General features: G+C 38.0%; 1 protein-coding gene across 3 annotated transcripts in view; it reads left to right on the top strand.

Moving 5' to 3' along the window:
• LOC149549441 (Rab3 GTPase-activating protein catalytic protein) overlaps positions 1 to 24443 on the top strand; it is a 238579-nt gene that overhangs the window by 52483 nt on the left and 161653 nt on the right. For all 3 annotated transcript variants that reach the window (XR_016354087.1, XM_089792818.1, XM_089792819.1), the window contains exons 7-9: positions 771 to 942; positions 6385 to 6610; positions 22616 to 22742. Coding sequence is in view for 2 of the 3 variants with exons in the window: in XM_089792818.1 (XP_089648944.1) it covers positions 771 to 942; positions 6385 to 6610; positions 22616 to 22742 (525 nt within the window). In the remaining variant the exon portion in view is untranslated. The remainder of the gene's footprint in view (positions 1 to 770; positions 943 to 6384; positions 6611 to 22615; positions 22743 to 24443) is intronic.

Below are 24443 nucleotides of genomic sequence, written 5' to 3' on the forward strand. Positions count from 1 at the left end.
TGCCGGGGATGGGAGACGTCCTGGTGTTGACTATTTGCTAATTCGACTATTTATGCTCAATGTTCAATGTTCCAATTCAATGCAATGTTCTCGGTGTTGACTATTTGCTAGTTTGACTATTTATGTTCAATGTTCCAATTCAATGCAATGTTTAGGTATTTACTCTTTTACATATTTATATCTTATATTGCAATACATCTTTTCATAACTAGCATTTTAAGTACCATATATATATATTATATACAACCCTCCCTGTCTCCCGCCTCCATCCCCCTTGCCATCCCCAAACTAAGGCCCCTCTGTCCCCCAGTCCCGAAAATTTGTTCCACTGTTCCGCCGTCCCCCTGTCCCCCAGGGTGGTGTAACTATGCTGAGTATGTGCATGGTGTTCTGGGATTTGAATACTGTTTTCTCTTTGAGGGCTGCATTGCTTTTACCTCTTGAGCTCATACCATCTGACCAAATGAAATGTTGGGTTGATTATTCTTTAGAGAGAGTATTTTGTGGCAATTTTGTGACTTTGTTATTGCTGGCCATGTAGTTGGAATATTATTTTAGATAAAGATGGGGCTAGAGAATTTGCTGGGGGTTGGCAGTCATGTTTTCTCGTCATTTTTGATTTGTCTTATCAACAAGTGTTCGATTATTCTCCAGAATTCTTTTTATTGTATTGCGGCTAATGAGTAGTGGAAGTCTTCTATATTTGGTTTGATACAAAGGAATTTTATGTTCTTTAATGTGGTCTTTACATGTTTATGCCATTCTTTCAGTATTTGGCCGGCATTTGTTCCAGTTCACGATCCAACTCGCAAAGCATATAAAGGCATCCAGAACATCAAGACAACTCTTATAAGGAGGTTTGAAGCAGACCGTATTGGGAGTCATGTACCTGTTAAATTGATGCACTTGGAAGGGCTCTATGAGCTATTTGTCTCAAAATTGGTAAACTGAAATCTTATTTTATCTGAATAATGAAATTTCCCTACCCAGTCAAATTTCTCGATCAACTTTAGGAGTTGAAATTGCAAATTGCAAAATGAAATCTTAAATTATTTAGTTTCCAACAGTGAAAGTAGAGGATATAAATGAAGTTTGGAAATCTTTTTCCAAAGCAGCATTGTACTTAACTAATTAAATAAAGAACTTGCATACAGATCTGAAAATGCATTATATTTTGTTCTTGAATCTCAAGTTATTATTTTCCTGTCACAGTAGCTTAGAGTCCATTGAATAAAGCAACAATTTATTAAAAATTACAGCATACCTTGGCATGTCATTTGAAACAAAGTTTCCTCTAGAACAATCATCTCAGAAAATATAGTTTTGGGTTGCAAATCAGAAACACTTGAAGGGGATAAGATAAAGTAGACTGCTGTTTTTTGGTTAAGATACATACCAAAAGATTAGAAATGAAAAGGAGTTTGGAAATTATCTAGTGTGGTTGTAATGATCTCTGCTAGTTCTGATTAAAGAGTTCAAGTCTGGATTTAAGGTATTTTGTGAAACAGTTTGTAGGTAATCCAAGTTTTTAAAAGATTGATACTGCTGTAAGAAGTCTGACTCAAGAAAATGTAGTACGCTATAGGAATTCGCAAACAAAGTGAAAACTTGGATAATACAATAATGAAATTAATCTATTTTCTAATAGCAGCAGCTCACATACAATATATTATCTATCATAATCAAAGAGTAATTTCTGAATGTATCTCAACGAACTCAATAATGTTTACATTACTATGCAAGTTTATAAACACGACGAGTGGTAAATGAGACCTGGGATAATCGTTGATGGCTGGGAGCTTATACTGTTGTCTTTGACCTGCACTTTAATGACTTCAGTCCCGGTATTGCTTATGCCCAGTCACTTCTACGTTCACACCTGCTACTGAAAACAGACTCAGTGGAACTTCCTTGGCCCGTGATCTCTTTGCAACTAAAGACGTAGCTACTGTGATTAATGTCACGGGCTGCTAACCCTGCCTTCACTATGCTTCCTGCGACTATGGGTATATGGCCGCTGACTGATAATGTGCCTTGCTGTGGGTGACCCGACTTCCAGTACGTCTGGTCTGTAGACTTTTTGACCCACATTAACGTCTCCTTCCTCGGCTGTGGGATGTCTGCCGTCCAAGCACAACACTTCCAGAAAATGACCTGTATGTGCCCAGACTTTATGCAGATTCAACCTCCTGCTCTCCTTCCTGTCGTGGAACTCCAACCTCATGTAGCTCAATGCATATATCAGTTTGAATCTCAGTTCTGAAAATGCAATGTGAGTGCCAGGTTTGCGTCCAGCCTCACTATTTTCCTTAAGGGGTTTCGTCCTTAGGAAAAATCCAGTCACATTTAAGCAACCTTTAGGATTTTATAAAATAACATATATTCGTGGTGTCAATCCCAATGCAAATGCTTTCTTTTATAACCTCGAAGTGTGGGGAGATACAAACATCTTAGCAATGTGGGATAAAAGACTATTTTGTCTTTTAGTGACTTAAGTCATTTTGTCCTAAAGTGACTTTAAATAATAAAGTACTTTATATTTCAACTCAATAAAATAAAGTGACTTTAACCTTAGGATTTCCCATTTAAAATCTCCTCAACTAAAACCAAAACTCCTGTGACTGGCTGGCATCGTAAATCACATGCTGTTAGCCTATCCGGATGGAAAGATAGACCAACTAGGTGCCATTAAGGCTAGTGCGGAGAAGGGAACATTACAGTGGTTGTTCTTTGGTCCCTTAGACTGCTCTGGTCTCATGGACGTCATTAAAAAGAATTCATTCATTCATTTCATTTTAATCATTTTTGTAGTGGGATCTAGCTCCCTACTTCCTGTTGTTCTGTGTGAAGTCCTATGTTGTAGAAAGCTAGCTAGATTGTAACCTTTTTAATGTACAGCATAGCTTGTGCATGTTGATAGATATCTGTAGGGAAGAATGCTGTTGTTATTCGCGCAGACTAAATACTAAGATGATGAAAGACTGACGCTCCACTAAGAGGACTTAGTTACAACATTGTACATATCGGTACAATTCAAGAAAATTTTCTCTGGAAAGGTATGGGCTGTAACAGAAATGGAGGACTCAGAATATGTCTTTTCAGTCATTGGCAATGCCTTGGCCATAGGTGCTGGATGGGGATTTAGATGAAATCATGAGTCATCATGTAGTATAATAAGCAGTGGAAAATGGCAATGTATTTCGTCAGATAGTGAGGATATTTTTAAACGCCACCTGGAAGCTACAGTTTTCAAAAGCAGAAATTAACATCTACTAAGGCATGGAGCTCTTTGCTAAACAGTTTACATGGCAGGTTGGGTGTCGACATTTTTTATTCTGGAAAAATTGCTGGTATCCGTATGGGTACTTAATACCGGAGTGACACTTTAACTGTAGTAGGTACTGCACACTCTAGGATTGATTATATAGCTGAACCCCACCAAGTTTGAAACAGAACTCAAAGGGTCATAAATTCTGTAATTCTAAGTCAGTGAGTAAATTAGGCTCTTGCTCAAGTAGAAATAATGCTTCTAATTCTTCTATTTGTTAGCCAGAGCAGTCTAAAATGTATTGGCAGCAGTGTTATGCGGGGACACATTTCTGGCATAATTTGATCCATCCCGGAAACTTGGAAACTTCTGGAAACCTGTTCTCTGGCTGCCCATACAATCAATGCTTGAATCTTGATAATGTGTTTGACTTCCATTCTCATGTGAACTCTCAATTTAAATTATCTAACACAAATATTATATGTTAAGGTTCTATAATGTATTTAAGCATGCTTTATCCATATTTTCGCACGAATATTTAGAATTTCTCTATATATTTAAAATTTTTTCCTTTTTTTTTATAGCTGTCACCGTCACCTGCTCCGGGAAAAAAATCCATCTCAGAAACCCGTCTCCCTTCCCCCTGTCTCACCATTCCGGAAACTTGGGTTAACATAGATTGGTGGTATTATTTTACTACCTTGAGTGACATCTCACCTGGATTATGAAATCCCTAATGAATTGGATGTGGTTCCATAATGAGATTAAATTTTGAAGTGGACCATTTTCTCATTCTTGGCTTTACATTATGGTGTTCTCTAATTCTTGGCCAGAAGTAAATCTTTCACTTGCATAGGTCTTTATGACTCTGTACGTATTAGTTATTTTCAATTATTTATGTATGAGTATCCATTCCACTACAAATTGACTTGTTTCAGGGTTCAAAATTTCTAGAGAACTTTCTGCTGTGAGCACTACATTGTCTTATTTCTGCTGGGAACTATGAATTTTATCCATCAGATAGCTGAAACCAATATATTCAAACTCATGACAATAATGTCTCTGTTATGCTGTCAAAACTGCAGTTTATTATGACTAGCTATGTGAACTCACAATTTTCAGAGGAAAATTAATTTGCTGATTTGTTATGCAAGTATTGCGAAACTTTTTGTGGGTTGGGTTTGTCTGTAAAAAAAGATAAAAATCACAAATATATATATTTTAGCCATGTATACGAATTCAATCTCTTTTCCATCTATACTTGACTAAAGATTATAAATAAAATGTGTTAAGTGAATTAATAATTTAGTATATATTTTTTTTAGTGATTAAGAGTAATTTTATGGATAAATGCTAAATCTATTATAAATGTGCAGCACTTAAGTTTTTAGATATGATATAAATCTGGTGAATCAAAAGGTGCAGACATGGTGAACTAATAACTATAAAGTGTGAATCAGAATGGACAGAAATTGAAAAAACCTTCAAAGAACAAAAGGAGCCGGCAAATATTGGGGTCTGTGCAGTAATAAAGTGTTGAGAAGGCATAGGTAAAATTGGTGTCTATGATGTGGGTGTGAGTGGGTAGAGTTTAGGGTGAATATCCAAATGTGGTCTGTGAATACTGACCTCTGTGCTAGAGTCCCTCAACAAACAGAGAAACAGCAGCATTTTATTATTCTTTTTCCAAGCTCCTTGTTGACTCCAAAGGGGACACAGACTTGAATAATAACGGGCTATGCATTAGTCTCAGGCTTGTGCTAGAAGGGGGCTGAAGTCAGTAACTTAGGATCCAAGCTTTAGTGGTCTGAGAGATGCTTTACACCTCTACATGGCCTAACCACATCCCATCAATGCTTTATGACATGCATATGACATGCATATCACCCATCATGGCCAAAGGGGACACAGACTTGAATAATAATGGGCTATGCATTAGTCTCAGGCTTGTGCTAGAAGGGGGCTGAAGTCAGTAACTTAGGATCCAAGCTTTAGTGGTCTGAGAGATGCTTTACACCTCTACATGGCCTAACCACATCCCATCAATGCTTTATGACATGCATATCACCCATTCTATATTTATACACATGCTTCCACTATGCCTTATAACTCTTCCCATGCTAGGTGCTCTCATCCTCTACAAAAGTGTTTACTTTGGGTGCTTGTGTGACCTTTTCACACCATTGCCCCATTGCAAATGGAGACCCCCTCTTCTGCTTGTAGTCGTTAGGTTGGTTAGATTTTGGAATTAAGTTTGGCTGTTCGGAGCTTTAAAAGACTGAGGGGTATCAAAGAAATTAAGTTGCCAAGTGGTGATTTTAAGTGGGAGCGTTCAAATTGAAGTCTTTTGGGGTCAAGTTACATTGGGCTGAATGTATCATCCTAAGTGTATTTAAATTTTGGCTGTTCAATTAGTCCAAAATCCCATATAAAGGCATATTCCATGCATAAGGGCCTCTATAAAGCCTTATAAAAATTGGTTATCCATACTTAAAATTGTCAAAATCTAAAATCAATTTTTTTAAATAAATATACACAAAAAAATTGGACTTATAATGAATTTCCTTATAAAAGAAGGTTTTGAGAGTTGTTTTGAAATCCTGAGCTAAAAATCCACTTTTTTGTTCATATTAAATATTGAGAAACGTAATATGGAACACTTCATATGTAATTTGCTTTGCTTGACATATGCTTGCAGACCATAACTCTCAAGAGACAGGGTGGTCATGGTCAGCTTGAAGATGATGGAAATGTGCTCACTTGTGCATGCAGATCTAGCATGCTGTACATTTTCCTGCTGGATCCACTAGATACATACTAACTATATGCTGTTTACAGTTATCTGTATTTGTTAATTGAAAACTAGTAATGCGAGGTCTGCAACAATAAATATTCATGATGGTATTTGTATAATTTGCAATTGTCATGGATTTTGAATTCACTGATTCAAATTTTGTTATTGTTTTTAATCCTGTGGTGGCATTTCTTTCCCTTGCATGGATGTTGGCTATAATTAAAGTACAGAAGTTTTTAACATGGCACATGATATGTATGATGATTGATCTCTAAACTCTATTGTCATGTCTGTCATTGTTCTCTGTTTGTGCTGCATACAGTCAGTGGCTTCAACAGAATTTTTCACATCTTTATTCCAAGTTCACTACACAATGAGATTGACATATAGGACACCTATGACGGGATATGAATTCGAGCAGCATGGGTTGAATCAATCTGAAAGTACAGAGAGCAGTACAACTGCTGAAACTGACCTATTCAACAAAAGACAATGGGATGATGACTTCCCGTGGTCTGAGTGGTACTCTGTTGAAGACCCAATTAAGGGTATGGATATTTCTGTTTATTAATTAGCAGAGATTATTTTAACAGTGTTTGAGATCACACGTTTTAGTTGGAGTTCTGATTTTCATGCACAGAATGAAGTGATTCATTCTAGGAATCGGATATTCACAAGGTAATAAAATGTAGAAAAATTTATGTCCAAATAAACTATGTTAAATATAGGAAACTAAGGTAGACATGAAAAAAATATGAAACTAAGTGCTTGATAGATGACTGTTTGCTGTATTTTCTCATTTTAGTTTTGTTACATGTTCCATTATTCTTCAGAGATTTTATTTGAGATTTTTTTGTGCTTGTTTGAGCCACAGCAGAATTCCTTTCTTTTTTGTCAGTGCTGCTGTATTGCTAAAAGAAAATGTGTGATTCTGTAACCAGATCACTTTGGTATGTCTTAAAGAAATAATGCTTATTTTCTAAGCTAGTTTATCTTTCTGATTGTTATTAGTTCCTTGTCCAGGGATGCGTTACCACAATCAGATTCTTATAGGTTGCATCTTGCAGTTACACTAACTGACACATAAACTAAATACATAGATACCATAATGTGCACTAGTAATGAATATCAAATAAAGGGACTGCAAGGAAATGTATATAAACTTTAAAAACGAGGCAACAAATCAACTCGAAGAAAACAACCCTATGAATGAAATTTGATTATTTCAAATATATGTCAACTGATGCTGTTTTTTCTTGCTATTCCTTGATGTAATTACAGCCATTCGTTTTTTGTTTCATTATCTTTTAATGTGTTACATAGAAAAATTCCCCTCCCGCCCTCCCCCGTCCCTCCCCCCCCCCTCTCTCGCTCTCTCTCTATATATATATAATCAGTTTTTAGTTGGCCTTATATTAAAGTTTCTCTACCACCTTTATATATATAATTTAATTTATTGCAGAATAATAATATTATATATCATATATAATTTCAATATAAATTTATCTGATTGAACTATAACATTTACGCTCTCTTAGTTTAGAAGGATAAATATAGGAATAAATTTCACCTCAACTTAATATCAGGAATGACAAATTTTAAGAATATCTTTGATCATAAGATATCCACCATTTCAATATTGTTTATGATATCATGAGTAATGAATGACCTCCTGAATATCAACACATGATATTTACCTAGTACTCCATTGGTTATAAGGTAATGGCCTCCTGAATATCATGTTACATGATATTCACCAAGTGCCTATGACATATCTATACAAACAACTCATAGACCGTCAACGTAATGACATCTAACACTTAGTTGTTGATCTACAAGATATAAACTATCATGATCTACTTAGTCAACAAATGTCTATCACAATAAAAAGCCATGGTCTGTTTAAGGAACTTAATCAACCATGCAAGTTATTGTCTATCATGATCTGCTTAGACATTATAACATGTCCATCACAATAGAAGGCCATGGTCCGTTTAAGGAACTTAATCCACCATGCAAGTTATAACCTATAATGATTTGCTTAGACATCATAAGAAGTCCATCATAATAGAATATTAAGTTATTGAAAGATCGTCAACTTCTAATAACTTTTACAAATACAAGTGATAATCATTTGAAAATCGTCACTTCCTCATGATGCACACAAGCCCTAACATAAATATTTTCATTAGTACAAGAAACAAATAAGCTGAGACTCTTTCTCAATAATTAAAATTATATCAAGTTTAATTCGGAGTGTTTCATCTTTATTTTGCAAGAGGTTTAGTGAGGATGGTAAAGAACAGTGAACTCTTCCTTAATCCAATATTTTACAAATTTATGGATGTTTTGAATTTCTTTAGATTACAAATTTCTTTGAATCCAAGTTTGAATTACTGACTCCATCGAAGGAAGCTTGATGTTTAAGTGTGTTAGGACAATTTGTTGCAGTGTGCCCATAGTTGTCACATCTATAACATTGTACTTTAGAGTAGTCTCTTTGTTTCTTGAACGACTATTTACTATTTCAGTAGTTGCCCCTTTTCCTTTTCAAATTAGTGATGAGAATCTGAATGTCTTCATTTGTCGACCCTATACTGATTCCTATAGCTATTAAATTACACTCTTCTTTAATGTAGTAAGCTTTTAGTCAATCAAATTTAGGGAGCTTGGAATGAGCACTTATTCCTTGTCTAGTTTTCCCATGAAATAGGGAATCCATTTAATGTTACCAGAGTTAACTCTTTACTATCATGAATGTGACCAGTGGTTGAAAGTTGATTTCTTAATTCCATTATTCTCATAAAGTATGAATTGATGGCTTCTCCTTATTCATTTTAACATTAGAGAGTTAATTTTTAAGGGCGAGAATCCTGCTAGTGTTGTTGATTTCAAATGTCTTCCAGGGGTTTGAACATATCATATGCAGAGTCTTAACTTTTTGATAATAGGCAGTAGATGATCTTTTACTCCATCTACTAATAATTCCATTGCTTTGGTGTTAAATTTTTCCCATTGACTCTTTTCGTCAATTTTAATAGAGTTGGGAGTATTTTCCACAATTGTTTGTAACTCATTCTTTCTTAGTATTAACATCATTCATAATTTCCAGGCTTTAAAATTTGAAGCCCCTTCAAGTCTGATTACATTCACCATTTTGATAGATATAAGATTTCAAAATTTAGGTCTATGCCAATAAATCTGATCACTGTTTGTCTCTTTAAACTATCTCTGATACTATGTTAAAATATCTATATCAGATTTATCTATGAATGAGAAATCTATTTCTTTTGATCTATATTCCTTATATATATAAATATTCTTTGATCTTTATTAAAAATGAAGTAGCGCTGCTACGATAATAAATTAGACAGTATTAAATTTAATTCAAAATAATTTTTATGGCAATGAGCTCTGCAATTAATGATGTACTGAAGACTATGTTTTATTTCTGTGTTCGTTCTTATTGTTTTATGCAGAACATGGCACCCAATATATATTGAGTGACGGGAAGTGACGTCCCCAGTGGGAGTAACTTCACTGTGGAGTCACGTCCCATAGGGTATGTGACTTCCACATCACTCCTTAAAACTGTTCATGTCATGCCATACTTGTCACAAAGGAAAATATAACCATAAATTTTTTTATTTTTTTATAACAAGAAGACAATGATAACTCGATCGTAGTTCGAACTGCTATACATGGTGTGATGTAATGAGCTTTCCATCTTCTGGACTGGACACGAACTATGGGTTGCACAAGTGGGGCTTTACGTAGTGACAGCATAATAGTAGGGGTCTGAGGGAAACTATGAGAATATGATCATTGTTGAATCCTCGATTTTTAAGTGCTAAATTATCCATTAGATTGGCATCGCCATTTCTAGCATTATCTCATTAGCTAGTCATTGTTAGGTTTGTTCAGTATTATTATTATTTTCATCCTCCACATCTTTTAAGCTATGATTTATAATATTTATTCTCACTACTAATGTTATACCTATCACCACTAGAGCTCTTATATTGTTGTTACGTGAATAACGTAGAATTAAATTAAGGTTAAATAAATAACAAACATATGGTTAAATTGTGTATCTTGACTATTATATTTAAGTAATTTATATTACCTCTAATACACTTTTAAACATAGCCAAACAAATAAAATAAAATAACCTTATTTGAATCTACTACATGTTTACACTATTATCCCTCTTTATCTAAATATTACTCCTAAATTTCCTCACACTAAAATTTAATTCTAAATTCCACTAATTTTGTTTTTTTTTATAATTCCCATAAATCGTATTTAATAATACCTATGGGTGCAAATCCTATGTGCTAGTTTTATTTCCTAGGTCCTAGCTAGGAAACTTGCCATTTACCTAAAGCTTTTAAAATTTCCTAAACTACCTTGCAACACGTGCAAGACTTTTTTTTTTTTTCCATGGACGTGAGTGAGCAAAGAAAATTACATTAAGTCCCTTACCTCATGCCTAGGGCTAGGCGTCTATGGAAAAGTGACAAGGTCATGATTAAGGGATGACTTAGGTTGCTTTTGTTTTTAAACTTCTTAAACTCCATGCTTTCTTTTTGGTAGCCGCCTCCTCTTAAAATTTGCTGCCACGTGCTTGGCTAGAGTAAAGACTATAAGATAAGGATGTTTACCGTACAGGTAAAGTAAAGTAACAGCAGAATAGTAGCATAATATTCGCAATAGTAAGTGAATGATGATTTACAATGATCCCAGACGGGATATAAATACTACTGCCGAACCTTCTCGAAGGAGTCCGTCGGCCACAATTATTCTATCCGTTACAAACTATTTACCGCCGACCGTCGGCTACAGAAACACCGCCGGACCGTCGGCTACGGAAACACCGCCGGACCGTCGGCTACAGAAGCATCGCCGGACCGTCGGCTACAGAATGCAAAATACCGCCGGAACCATCCAGTCGGCTAACACCATCCCCCCCAAAAAGAGAAGTTGTCTCCTGACGACTGACAAAATATCTTGATAGCCACCTGTGCTGCTTTCTTTGTTTTCAATTCCTCGGTACCCTAAGCCAAGTGTCGCTGCACTGCCTCCAACCGGATGATCAGCTCCTCCCGAGCTCTCTACGCATCCACCCAGACAGCCTCACAGCCAACACCTGCTCCCACTGCCTCTGGTACACAGAAAGTCCATGCCTGCAGCAACTTCAACTCTTCTCAGCTAGTCAGACTCCCACGACTGATATCCGCCACGACTGGGGGTCCAGGGGGCAACGCCCCCGGCGGGGTCGAGGGGCAGCGCCCCAGGTGTCGCAGTACAGGGCGGGGTCGAGGGGCAGCGCCCCTCGCCGCCAAGACCAAATTAGCACTTCGAAACCTACACAAAAATGCACGGAACACACCATTTCTGTTATTATCTGCCAATTCTGCACTCTTTCTGGCAACCACGGATGTGTCCCCTTCCCTTTGACATCATCCATCACTCATTCTGAACAACTTGATTTTGTCGTCGTTTTTTTTTTTTTTTTTTTTTTTTTTTTCTTTATAAGTACTGAACCTCTGACTCTGCATCACCTGCGGCCTTCCTGTTCTCCCTGCGGCCTTTCTTTTCTTCCCGCGACCCATTCTTCTCCTACCCGCGGCCTTCTGCTGGTCAAATTCTTCACCAAATTCTTCAACATGCCCACCCAAACTGTCTGAGAGAAGATAAATCGCGGTTGTTTTACCTTGCTACTGCCGTGGAAGTTTTCCGTCTGCGGATCTGCGGGGTTTTAAGTCCGTGGGGCCTTCCTTCCCGCGGGACTCTTAGTCCGCGGGACTTCTAGTCCGCGGGGCCCGCGGGACTCTTAGTCCGCGGGGCTTTCTTCCCGCGGGACTTCTAGTCCGCGGGGCCCGCGGGGCTGTCAGGCTTTTTTTTTTTTTTTTAATTTTTTTTTTTTTTTTCAAAATTTTTTTTTTTTTTTTTTTTCGTTTTTTTTTTTTCTTTTTTTTTTTTTTTGTGTAACAGAATACATTACTCAACAACAGTACCTCTGAGTGACGTCATCGCCAGAGAATGTTGTACTGACGACACGGAAGGATTCACCACCGGGGAGTACTTCCTTACACGATATGGTTTCAACTTAGATCCGTTAACTGGCTGAGTTATCTCTTGTCCGTCCAAGGTTGCTAATTTCATTGTCCCCGTGTCACCAATTTCTCGGATTTGATATGGTCCAATCCATCGCACTTTGAATTTGCCCGGCTTGATTTCGTTACGGCCATCATACTTCAGTACTAATTGTCCTGTCTGGAATCTGTTATGTATCAGATGCTTGTCATGCCAGAGTTTGCGTCTATTCTGTGCTACTTCTGTTGCCCACTGTGCCTGCGGTCGTCGCACAACTGGATTATTTCCTTGCTGTCGGTGCCCTTCCACTAATTTTATGCTGCAGTGTGACCTTTTCTTTCCGCGCGGTCTATTCACCATGTACCGGACAGTGGAATCTTTCGTTTTTTTGTGTTGAGACTGTATGTTCTTCCCCTCAGCTTCAGCCATAGCAGCTTTTCCTTCTTCCACTTCCTTGCATTCCTGCGGACATTCATTTTCCTCCTTTTTCTCATCTTCGTCAACCCTTAGCATATTGCAACTCGGAAAGAGTTCGTAGTCTTCTATTTGCCAGTGGTAAAGGCCATTCACTGAGTCCAGGTCGTCGTCATTCGATCCTCCGTCAAGTCTCAATACTCCTCCTTCATCCGGTTCCATTCTCCTCTGTCCTTCGTCATCACTTTCGCCTTCACTCTCAGAATCTGACAATGCTGCCTCCTCACCGACCATTTGCGTATGCAGGTCAATTATGAATCTTTTGCCTCCGCGCTCCATTGATAGGGTATTGCGTTTCCAATCATGTTTTACTTTTGCTTGCACCAACCAATCCCGTCCCAGAATAGCATCATAGCCTTTTCTTTTTAATGGAATGACTACAAAATCCAATAAAAATGGTTGCGTACCAATTGTTACCGGTTGCGCTTTCAAAATTCCCAACGGTTTGATTCCATGTTGGTCTGCCGTGAGCAACTGAAATGCAGGTGGCCACAACGTCGGTTTTCCCAACTTCTTCCAAGTATCCTCCGGCAACACATTCACGCCGGACCCTCCGTCAACAATTGTCTCTGTCAAAACATTTCCCAAAATCCCCATCTCGACGATCGCCGGATGCCGTCCGGAGGTGAGTGCCAGCAGCATTGGGTCTGTTGCCATTACTTCCCTACTATTCCTTCTTGTTTCCTTCGGTGCGTTTGAAAACGGTGTATGATTCAGAATAGCCGTCCGTAACTGGGGCATTGTGAGAAGGAGGTCACTTATCTTGACCGGTATCTCCGTTTGTAAGATCTGTCGTACAATGCTTTGTTCTGCGAAGTTCTTTGCCAAAGTCCCGGTGATGTCCTTCAACTGAGATGTTTCCGCCGACGATGCCTTTGCAATGTCCGCCTGCACTTCCCCCACTTTTCTCTTTTCCTCCGCTTGCCTCCGTGTAATTGCCAGAACCTCCTCTACATCCGTGCCGACAGTGATCAAATTTACTCCAGCCTTTGGACACTTGGAATCTTCGTGATCGCCGGGTCCGCACCATCTGCATAATTTCGGTGTGTTTGCCACTGTACAATCTCGCGCAAAATGACCCCACAAATTACACGCTCGACATTGAACGATCGGCCGTCCGTTTGCATCATATTGGGTTCGACTTCGGCCTCCATTATTATTGTTATTATTTGCATTGTTGTTATTTTGCCCTCTGCTATTATTCCTATACCCTCCGGGTGTGGCACCATCAATGTTTGCATTTCCGTTATTGCCCGACGGGGAAGCCTGCTGCGTAAGAAGCACCTGCGGAGATCCTCTTGTCTTCATGTTAAAAGGACAGTCCTTTGTCGAATGGCCCATGATCTGACAGATGTCGCAGAATTGGTTCTTCGGGCACGATCCCTTAGTATGACCGTCGGTCTTACATTCCGTGCACCACAGTTCACTGCCTTTTGGCTCCTTCTGCATGTTTTTAAATTCCTTCATCATGCGAACCATATCCTTCTGTAGGGCACGAACCTTCTTGCTGCTGCCTTCGTCGTCGCTACTATCATCTCCGGCAGGCTCGTCGTCATCAGAATCAGATGAGCTAGTTTTCTTCTTCTTTGTCTTCTGTTCACTTTCAAGATCGAGGGCTCTGTTGTAAGCATCCACATATGATGACGGTGGCACAATTTTCATTTTCCTCCGCAACTTCGAGCGGAGGCCGTCCACAAACCACCTTTTCTGCAATCCGTCCGCTGGCTTGCTTTCCATTTTGTTTACTAAGTCTTTTAATCTCCTGGCATAGACACGGACAGTTTCGTGCTTCCCTTGCTTGGTATTGAAAATTTCCGCTACGATTTCATTATCATCCCGTAAGAGTTTAAATTCCGCCAAGAACTCCTTTTTAATGTTATCCCATGTATCCAGCTTCTGTGGATCCATATCCGAAAACCAATCAATCGCGACACCCCGTAGGGTTGCCGGAAAGTGCCTGGCCCATTCGTCGGCATCTGTGATTCCATTTGCTCGCCAGATCGTCTCACATGTCTTACAATGTCGGAGAGGGTCGACTGTACCATCGCCTTCAAATTTCGGTAATTTTTCTTTGGGTCCCGCCATAACTCTGGAGGTCTGCACTCCTACAGTGGTCGGCACTCCCACACCGGCAGTCGGTACTCCCACACCGGCAGTCTGCACTCCCACACCGGAGGTGTCGACAGCTACAACCCTTGGTGAAGACGGAGGATCCTCCGAAATTGTTTCCCGCGGAAGTCTATCCTGGACGAAGAGGTCACTCCACGCTCGTGCTCCGTCGGCACTGCGAGCCGTGCGAGTTGATGCTCTCCCGTCTGAATTTTCTTCCCTCGGCGAACACAAATTCAAGAACTCCTCCCGGGCTTCTTCCACCAATTCCACCCGCTGCCGAGTCTCCTCCAACAATTCCTCCGCACTTCGGTGTCCTTCGGCAATCCTTTGAAATCTTCGTCGGCGTTCGGCTTGCTGTGCTAGAATTAAATTCTCTTGCGCAATACGGATTCCATCTTTTCCCTTCACCTTATTCCGATCCTTGTTAAGCTGATTTGGCATTAATCTTCATTCCTCCCACCTTCCAGATTCATAAGGCAACGGCGCCAAATGTTTACCGTACAGGTAAAGTAAAGTAACAGCAGAATAGTAGCATAATAGTCGCAATAGTAAGTGAATGATGATTTACAATGATCCCAGACGGGATATAAATACTACTGCCGAACCTTCCCGAAGGAGTCCGTCGGCCACAATTATTCTATCCGTTACAAACTATTTACCGCCGGACCGTCGGCTACAGAAACACCGCCGGACCGTCGGCTACGGAAACACCGCCGGACCGTCGGCTACAGAAGCATCGCCGGACCGTCGGCTACAGAATGCAAAATACCGCCGGAACCATCCAGTCGGCTAACAAAGGAAAATTTCGAATCTGCAAAACACCCACCCTCATTAATAAGTTTGGTGAAGGAGGAGGCGCCCAATATATGATGGGATTGCAACAAGACTTAAGGTAAATAAATTTAGTTGACTTATAACATAAATCTGATTTGGTTATTGCCTCCATTCGACCTAGGGAGAAGAGAGGGGGATGTGACCACCCACTTGGGTCATCATATATATATTTTTAATTTGTTTTAAATTATATTATCTAAGTGAATCTATAAACAATGTTTAAATTTTCCTTTCACATTTATGATGTCAGAGCCTTGAGTTGCTGATATTAATTAATATATATTTTTTTGTGTAATTTTATTCACAAGGAATATGAGGTCACATCTTATGAGGTCTAAGTTAGGATTTTATTAACATAGAGTCTTTTGGAAAAGTTTATTTGACTAACCATATATTATTATTTTATTGTAGGTGCATTATTTTATTAGTCTGTAATAGCATGAACTGTATTTTTGTGTTTACCATACAATTTCCAGAGTGTAATATGTGCTTCTACAGGTCTTGTATAAATATATCTATGTCTATGGGACTTACTTCTTAGTTTAGGGTACCTTCTTAGTAATGTCAGCTTACCATTTTATTATGAACCATGCTTAACATGATCTGCTGTTGCAGCTACATCAAAATCTAGTTTAATAATTCTCATGAACATAGCAAAGAGATATCAACTTTTGTATGCATGTCTTAAACAATTAGTACTCAAAAGCAAATGAATCCTTTCCATGATATGTGGCAAAGCTTGAATAATATTCCTATCTATCAATGCAATTGCTCTCCACTATATAAGATTTATAATTGATCACAAGGTCCTCAATCTAATAACATAGAGATCATGACAGTAATGGATAATATGTTGCAACATCTCATACAATATTTGCTTACAGAAATTTGAGAAAAGAGCAAGATATCAAAATGAAAGAATGCAGTGTATAATTCAAGTCATAGTATGTTCCTACTTCCTTTCTCATCACATATCAATATAAGCAATGATAAACATATCAACACCACTCCAATAACCACAAGGTGATGAAGACTTTACTCCCAATACATAATGGAGAATCATACAACACAATACATGATGGAGAATTATTCAACAAAATACCTTGAAGTCTCTCTACAAGAAACTACTGACAACGTATTGCCATACAAGAATACTCATCTTTGGAAGGAGTTCATTCCTCCATGTCAATACTAGGTAAATAATGAACTTCTTGTCCATCAAATTTCCAAATTCCTCAAGTGAAAACCTGCAAGAGAAAGACAAATTTGGGAACCATGGAGGCTCACCTCCCAACCTAGGCCTCAAGGAGGCCACCCACCGAGCTCGGGGAAACAAGACATAAACGGTTGCATTCATCACATTCTCATGCCATGCAAATACACTACAATAAAATCAGATTTACATAAGACATCACAACACATCCCTCCCAAGGTTATGCACAAAAATTCATCAAATGAATCAAGAAATGGGTGAAGGTGGGCTCTCATCATGAGGAGGATTACATAACCTTTATTCACAATCTGCAGATTTTCCCAATATCACAATGCCCTTTCGAGGCAATTCACATCTTCCCTTCTTCATACCACCTTATACCTCCCAAGATGCAAGAGAGCAATACAATTTTCATACCATGAAACATATATAACCATCTCCACACAAGGGAGAACTCCTCAACTCCATGTGTGAGCCCAACTAACCTCTTCACCCCAGGCATCTCTTCCCTCCCAAGGGTGAGTGATGCCTCACACCCAATTCACAACACATATAACATGAAACCACAACACAAGAAGATTCACACAACACTAACCACATACAACGTAACACAAGATCCCTTCACAAATACACCACAAGACACCATAAATCCACAATGAAATGAAACACCATTTCTATTCTACATGCAAAATGAGGAGACTTCATGGATCATGTTACCAACCTTCCTCCAAGCAAGGCAATGAATACTTGCAGTAGAGCTCCCTTCCCTTCCTTCAAATCCTATTAGTCTCTAAAGTAGAGAGTTGCCAAGTGAGTTTCAATGTTTAGCCAAGCCTCTATTTATAACCCTCTAATTTTCGGATTCAATCAAGAATGTCATTTTCATGGGGTCTCCTAAGTCCACTAGACACCATTAAGGTCATTAATAACCCCCTAACCTATAGCACTAACATGGGTAAGGTTAATTTTAATCACATTGGGCCTTAGAGTTGCTTCACGACCTTCCTAAAGCTTGGTAATACAAATTTCAATTTTCTTTTCCAAAGGTGATAACCTCTCCTAACTAAGACAATAATCCAGTTCCTTAATTGTGGTATATAACATGGAGCAAGGTGGCCATATGATCCATTGACAATTAACATGTCGTTTCCCATGACAAATATAAGTGTCAAGTGACACACACAAAAGCACTAAAACACTTTCCATCAGACATTCAAATCTTTGCATGAAAATCGTACCACACACATGCATCACACGTTCACGAAATAAACACATCACAACGAGGTTTATGAATCTTACAAAGATTGACCTTGGCGGAGTCATTAAACATGTGTCTATGCCTTGTTTCCCCGTAAAGTTTCCATGGTTCCACTTCCTGCACATCAAACTCGAGCATCAGTAGTCCAAGGAATCAAATAAGCATACGTAATGTAAATGCAATTAACAATAACCTCTATCAACATAATTCAGGTTAAACATCCTTTCCTAATCCGCCAATGTTTTCACTAGAAGTATTAAGATATCAAAAGTTGCATGTCATAAGCATCATAATCAAACTAGTATTCTTCCATACACTAGAAATTAACATTTTACATTGCATCAAAGTCTAATAGTATCATATCATAAAACTACTCCAAACATGTTCGAGTACTTCCCATGCAATAACAGGTTCTTTATACACATAATAAAGTAAAACACAATGATAGTATCAATTCCATGGATGAGACAAATCGACTATCTATCTAAATCTGTTAGCATATCGAGGTCTCGGATATCAAAATGTACACAAAACATCTAAGCTATAACGGATTGGGGTGAGGCCTCACAGTTCAATATGCCTTTTTAACAACAACGACCGTATACTTCGTTATTCGATCAGTCAATAATTGACTTTATTATTATTACTACTGCTATGCAATAATTAATGTTTATGTTTATCAATTTCAATATTGTGTGTATATATATATGAAAAGGTATATTAAATATCATATATATGACTATAATTTCAATGTCAATTTATCCGACTGAACTATAACATCAACAGTTATTAATATAACCTAAGTGCTTTTTCTATTTGTTGGTTATCAAAATCGCTGGTTAGAAACTTACGAGCCTTGCCTGCTCGATGCTGGGTATCTAACTGATTTTGGCCAACATGACAGGACCAAATCAAATCCTCTGCGCTTTTGGTTCCACTGGACCAAGGCCTATTTACCCAAATCCAAAACTCAGATGCAAGATGTATTATAGCGGAGTATTACACAAAAACAAACTCCTCAACTGGCAAGTGTCAAGGAAATTATCTGGATTGTGATTAATGATTATTTATCTTCAAACTTTGATTACTTTTTTAAGATTTGTGTGTTGCTGAAAGAAAGAGTTAAAACGAGTTACTAAATAAAATCAAAATCCTTAAAGAAAGAAGATAGAGAAATGCCAGCATTCGATTCAATATTTATGAGCCGATTTATGATCAGTGTCAAATTCTAATTGGGTAATAGAGTCAAACATATATTTTTTTACATACAACTTTATAACATTGATGATGTAACTTTTCTAAAAACTCACTAATTATGATGCCAGAAATTGTTATATTTTGGCGTATTCAGATTAGTCTATTATGCTTTAACCATTATGCGGACACAATAGATACAAATAATAGGAAAGAACTTTTATCTTGCACTTATTTGTATTTGTCAAATCTGAATAGCAATAAACAATTTAATGTACCAATCAAATCAGTAAATCATAAACAAATAGACAATGAACACCACAAAGGACGAATTATATATATTCCAACTCTAAAACAATTAAAATCCTTACTGATTTTATTGCTGGACGGACTGTATTGAAGACACTCAACCTTCTGATGCTCTATTCAGCATAGTTCGATCCATACAATGCCTGAATTGGTGCTCAAAAAATTATAATCTTCTTTGCTTAGTTCAAAACTCCAACTCTTGCTTTAAAGTGAATTTAAAATGTATGCCTGAAAATAGATAGCTGCCGTCTTTTTTAAGAACTATAAAAAGTATCTTTTCAGCTTTTCTTTACATATATTTATAGAGTATGAAAAGGGCAATCGGTTGCCTCCCAAATAACGCACCTTTTCATAACTACAACTAACCACTGCATAAAGACAAAATCCCCTAATTAAAGTGGTCATCGGTTGTTAAAACCGATTACTTTTGATAACATATTTGAAAATTAAAAGAAGCCTGTGCAATACACTGGATGATAATTTGCCAACATAGACGTGTATCGTGATCCTCCTTTCACCTTTGACATGCACATAATATGGTAGAAGAAGAAATAACTGCCGCACACAAAAGATGACATGGATGTATTCGAAATCTCCTATTGCCCATCGTATCTCAACTTCTTGATCTTGATGAAGGTTTTGCAAATGGGGTTGCAAGCTTTGGGTTTAACCATGGAAGAAACTCCATAGTTAAGTGTGCTCAGGCTGGAGTAGTACTGGGATGGGTGACCTCCCAGGAAGTCCCGGTGCTTCACCCCTGTGAGCATCACCTAGATCCAATGAGTGCTAAGTGTTCCATTTATTCTCATGAGAGATGGATTCATGTTGAATCACTACTCATGAAACATGGGTCAATGAGTTTGACTCAAAATCACACAGTTAAATCCTGATAGCAATATCACAACTTGATAAAGCATGTCAGGGAATCAAGACCCAATTATCAACAGTGAGCATGCAACCCTCATCCCCATTCATGCACAAGTGGATTTCTTCATCATCCACCTATAAGCTTGACGTGTTTACTGAACTGGTGATGCGCGGAATATGAAACAGATATCTTTGCCACAGGATGATCTCTACATCCTCTCACAAACTCAGCCCATCGGGTTGATTGCCTTGCAATATACAAGTATGATTAATAAAAGTCTTCTCCATTCGACTTCCAACGTGTATAATGCTTTCCAGTAGTTCCTCTTGTGTGTTGAACTTCAGGCGGAAATTCCTTTTACCCAAAATATGTCGCATACGTATCTGCAAAAAAAAACATAAACACTTGTTAGATTCAAAGCGTTAAATAAACTGCCAACCCGTGCTGGAAAATATTCATCGTAATTCCTGGGATGACTCTTAGCGACATTGTCATCATCCCGTATTATCTCCACACTTGCTATGAAACTTCATTGTACAGGCCCATTTCAAAAGTTCCCTGCAATTTGTGTTATGCTCAATACAGTGTGAGTACAGTCTGCAGACCCAAAAATAATGAAGCTTATGGTTTTGAAAATTTCCTGCCTTCATTTGTTTCCATTTGCAATAAAACTCCAACTTTTGCCTCAAATGCATACCAGCAACCTTCTCCATCAGATATGTAAACTCTCAATAATAACAAGAAAATGCTATGTTTCTTTTCTTTGAAATCACGCCCAATTCCACTAAAGAAGCCAGACATACTGAATTATCCAGCATATTAAACACAACCCCATAAAATAATTGTTACTGAAAGCTGAGGGGACATCACCATTACACATGAAAAGCTGAAGGCAGTTATAATAAGAAGACGACTGGAATCTTCGAGGGATGCCATATCCATGCAGACGTGTGAAGGAAGATCATAACATTATGAATGGCATTTCCACCTGAGCTTGATGGCCCTTGTTATTATTAATTAAATACAGGGTGATAATAGTTACAAAAGGAACATTATACATCTTCAGAACATATTAAGCAATTAGAGACCACCGAAAGGAAAATCATGAAGATGAAATACTATTGCTGCAACAACGGTCGTCAACACGCTCAAAAAGGTAACAGTAGACTTCTGAGAATAAATACTGTAGAGAAAGAATGAACTCATCAGTATTAACAAAATAACAAAATCACTGCAAGGCATAGTAGTCCAGGAAAGATGCAACATCATTGAATTGAGAAAGCTTAAGAGCAAGGAATCATCAATCAAGTTTGCACAACCATCTTAGGTAATGATCTCTCCTGCTGCTACCAAAACATTAATACTTGACACCGTTTAAATTATTCATCACTGTTCTCAGCATGTTTAACTTCGTTAATTGTGTCTTTTGAGGATCCTGTTTCCTGGGAAGACTCCATGGGTTTTCCTTTTGGATTTCTGCATCTGTATACTGCTCTGCACCAGCAGTGATTGTGTGATTCAAAGAATTGTTAATATATGAATCCATGACATGTTTCTGTGTTCCTTGTGAATTTATTATGACTGGATCATTAGCAGGCTTGTCTGAAATCCTGCCATAGTTGTTTGGAAAAACTTAGCAGCCTGGGGAAAACAAAACTAATACTTCCTTCTTTGGCACACCAATAGCTTCTGATAGCTCACTCAAACCTCTCACAATGCTCCTTCCCTATGCCCCTTCCCTCATATAATTTGATCTCTAATAATCATCAGCATATGGCAAGAGAACTCCTGTCATTGGTATACAACACAAAAAGATATGAAAATGTATAAGAATGGACCTTTTAAAATTTGAGTTCCATCACTATTAACTATGCAGTTTTATTGGAAAGATAGGTGCAGATGCATGTAATATGGTTACCAGGTTCACTTCAAGCCATGGTGTGGATTGGTGGTTACAGATTGATTCTGATTGATTATCTGGAATTTCCTGTAATTTTGTAGTTATTAGAATTCTATTGTTTTCTGATTGGTTGATTCATTTTCTGTCTTTTAAACTCTGTGTTCCTATTGCTTCCTATTTTGTTGAACTTGAAATACTCATTTGTAGAAGCATGATTAGATTATGCATTCTGCACAGCTTATCATTTCAAATATTTGTAGTCGGGACTTAAATCGCAAATTACTGGTTGTAGGTTTTGAGTTGATTGCAACATGGATAGATAGAGTAGTCGAAAGTTCTGTGGAAATGGCGGAGTTTGAAAATGTTTCTACTTATGAAGCTGACAAGTGGTTTCTTGTTCCTATTACTCTTCCGGATCTGTAAGTATTGTTGTCTGCAAGATAAGGACTACGATTTACCTGTTAAGGTTAAATCAATTTTTTTCTTGATATCATGTTTTATAGTTTATTTGTGTATGCCCCCTAGAGAATCATATTGCATAAAAGAATGTCAACATCAATGACACCAATTCTCAATTTTGTTACATTTATGACTTAGATAAAATAGAAGGTTGCACCCAGAATTGTAAGTCTGTATTCTTGATGTTGATGCTATTTCAAAAGCTAATGGAACAATATTAGCATAAATATGTGTAGAATATTGGGAACCTAAGACATAAAACTTCTCAAGGAACTTACATGCCTTACATGATTGTATTTATTTGTTATCTTTGTCTAGTTATCCTTGCATTGATCTATTTGATGTGCTCCTTAGCACATGTATACATTCATAAAACATAAGAAATAAATTTAGCACTGGCGAAAGCTATTTTGGATGAAGATTAGCATCATCGTGATTTAGCTCTACCCATTCATATACCTGGGATAAAACTGAAGCTTGTATTGAGGATTATACATTTGCATCCTTGATATTGATTCACCATTTTCAAAGCTAACAGGATGGCATTAACATAAATTTGTGTACTATAATTACAGTATGCACAATACTAAGAGCACATGCTTATTTATTAATGAGGGAGGGAATTACACCGGTTCTAATTTAAAGCAACTTAGACAAAAAAAATTGGGTTTAATAAGAAGGTTCAAATAAGATGAGAACTTTTGTCTCCAATGTATCCTTTCCATGACGAACTTGCATGTGTCATGAAAATCTTACCAGGAATGCGTGTTTATACATTGCAATTAATCACTTCGATAGTATATTCGGCTTGAGGTTGTGGCCTTCTATGCTTATTTTGACGCGGCGATGAAGAATTTTCTGCATAGTTAATGACCCTTACAAGACTGCTTTAAATATGGGAAGGCACCATAAGCTTCTTGAAGCTGTTTTCTTCAATGTTTATCAAGTCTTGGAGGTGATTGACATTGCTTGTGAAGAGATCTTTTCCACGGGTTTAAGGCCTAGAATTCTTGTAGACACTTGTAGTAGCATCTTGAGTTTGTAGGGTGGACCTTGGGGTAAACCTAGTTTAAGCCAAACATATGCACAACCATTCAATCAAAAAACAAATAAAAGAAACATTTTTCCGAATATTATAGAAAACAAAAGTTTCTTAACATCTATGTTAGCCCTAAAGTGAGGGCTATTAACCACTTTTGTCTTCATTTCAAGGATTTGATTAAAGCAATATTTTTACCTCTAAGGTCACATTGTTGCTTTTTGAAGGTTGTTGCATTTTTCTTTGAACGCAAATGCTATAAGAGAGAGGCCTTTGCCAGCAAAAGAGAAAGATCTAAACTAGGAAGCATGTAAGGGTCATCTTTTACTATTGTGTGCGTCCTCGGACTTGGTGATCTTGAATGGGCTTTCTTGCTTTCCTTCTTTAGGCCTTTTCACCTACTAGCCTCACCGCGACAGTGCTAGTGTTGTTGAGTATGCTCTCTCTTGCACTTATCTCATCCTCTCCATCGGCCACTTCACCATCTCTTGCCTTCCTCTAGCCGATTATTCCCTCCTTACCCTTACCCTGAGGGTTCCCTCCCACACCCCCTCTCCTTGCCTCCCTCCTCATCTAAAGCCTCTCCCCACCCACACCTCCTTTTGCTTCATTGAGAGTGACT

The sequence above is a fragment of the Cupressus sempervirens genome, chromosome 7, assembly GCF_028749045.1.
Source record: "Cupressus sempervirens isolate cs-2001-9-10 chromosome 7, ASM2874904v1, whole genome shotgun sequence".
In the NCBI taxonomy this organism is placed as follows: Eukaryota; Viridiplantae; Streptophyta; class Pinopsida; order Cupressales; family Cupressaceae; genus Cupressus; species Cupressus sempervirens.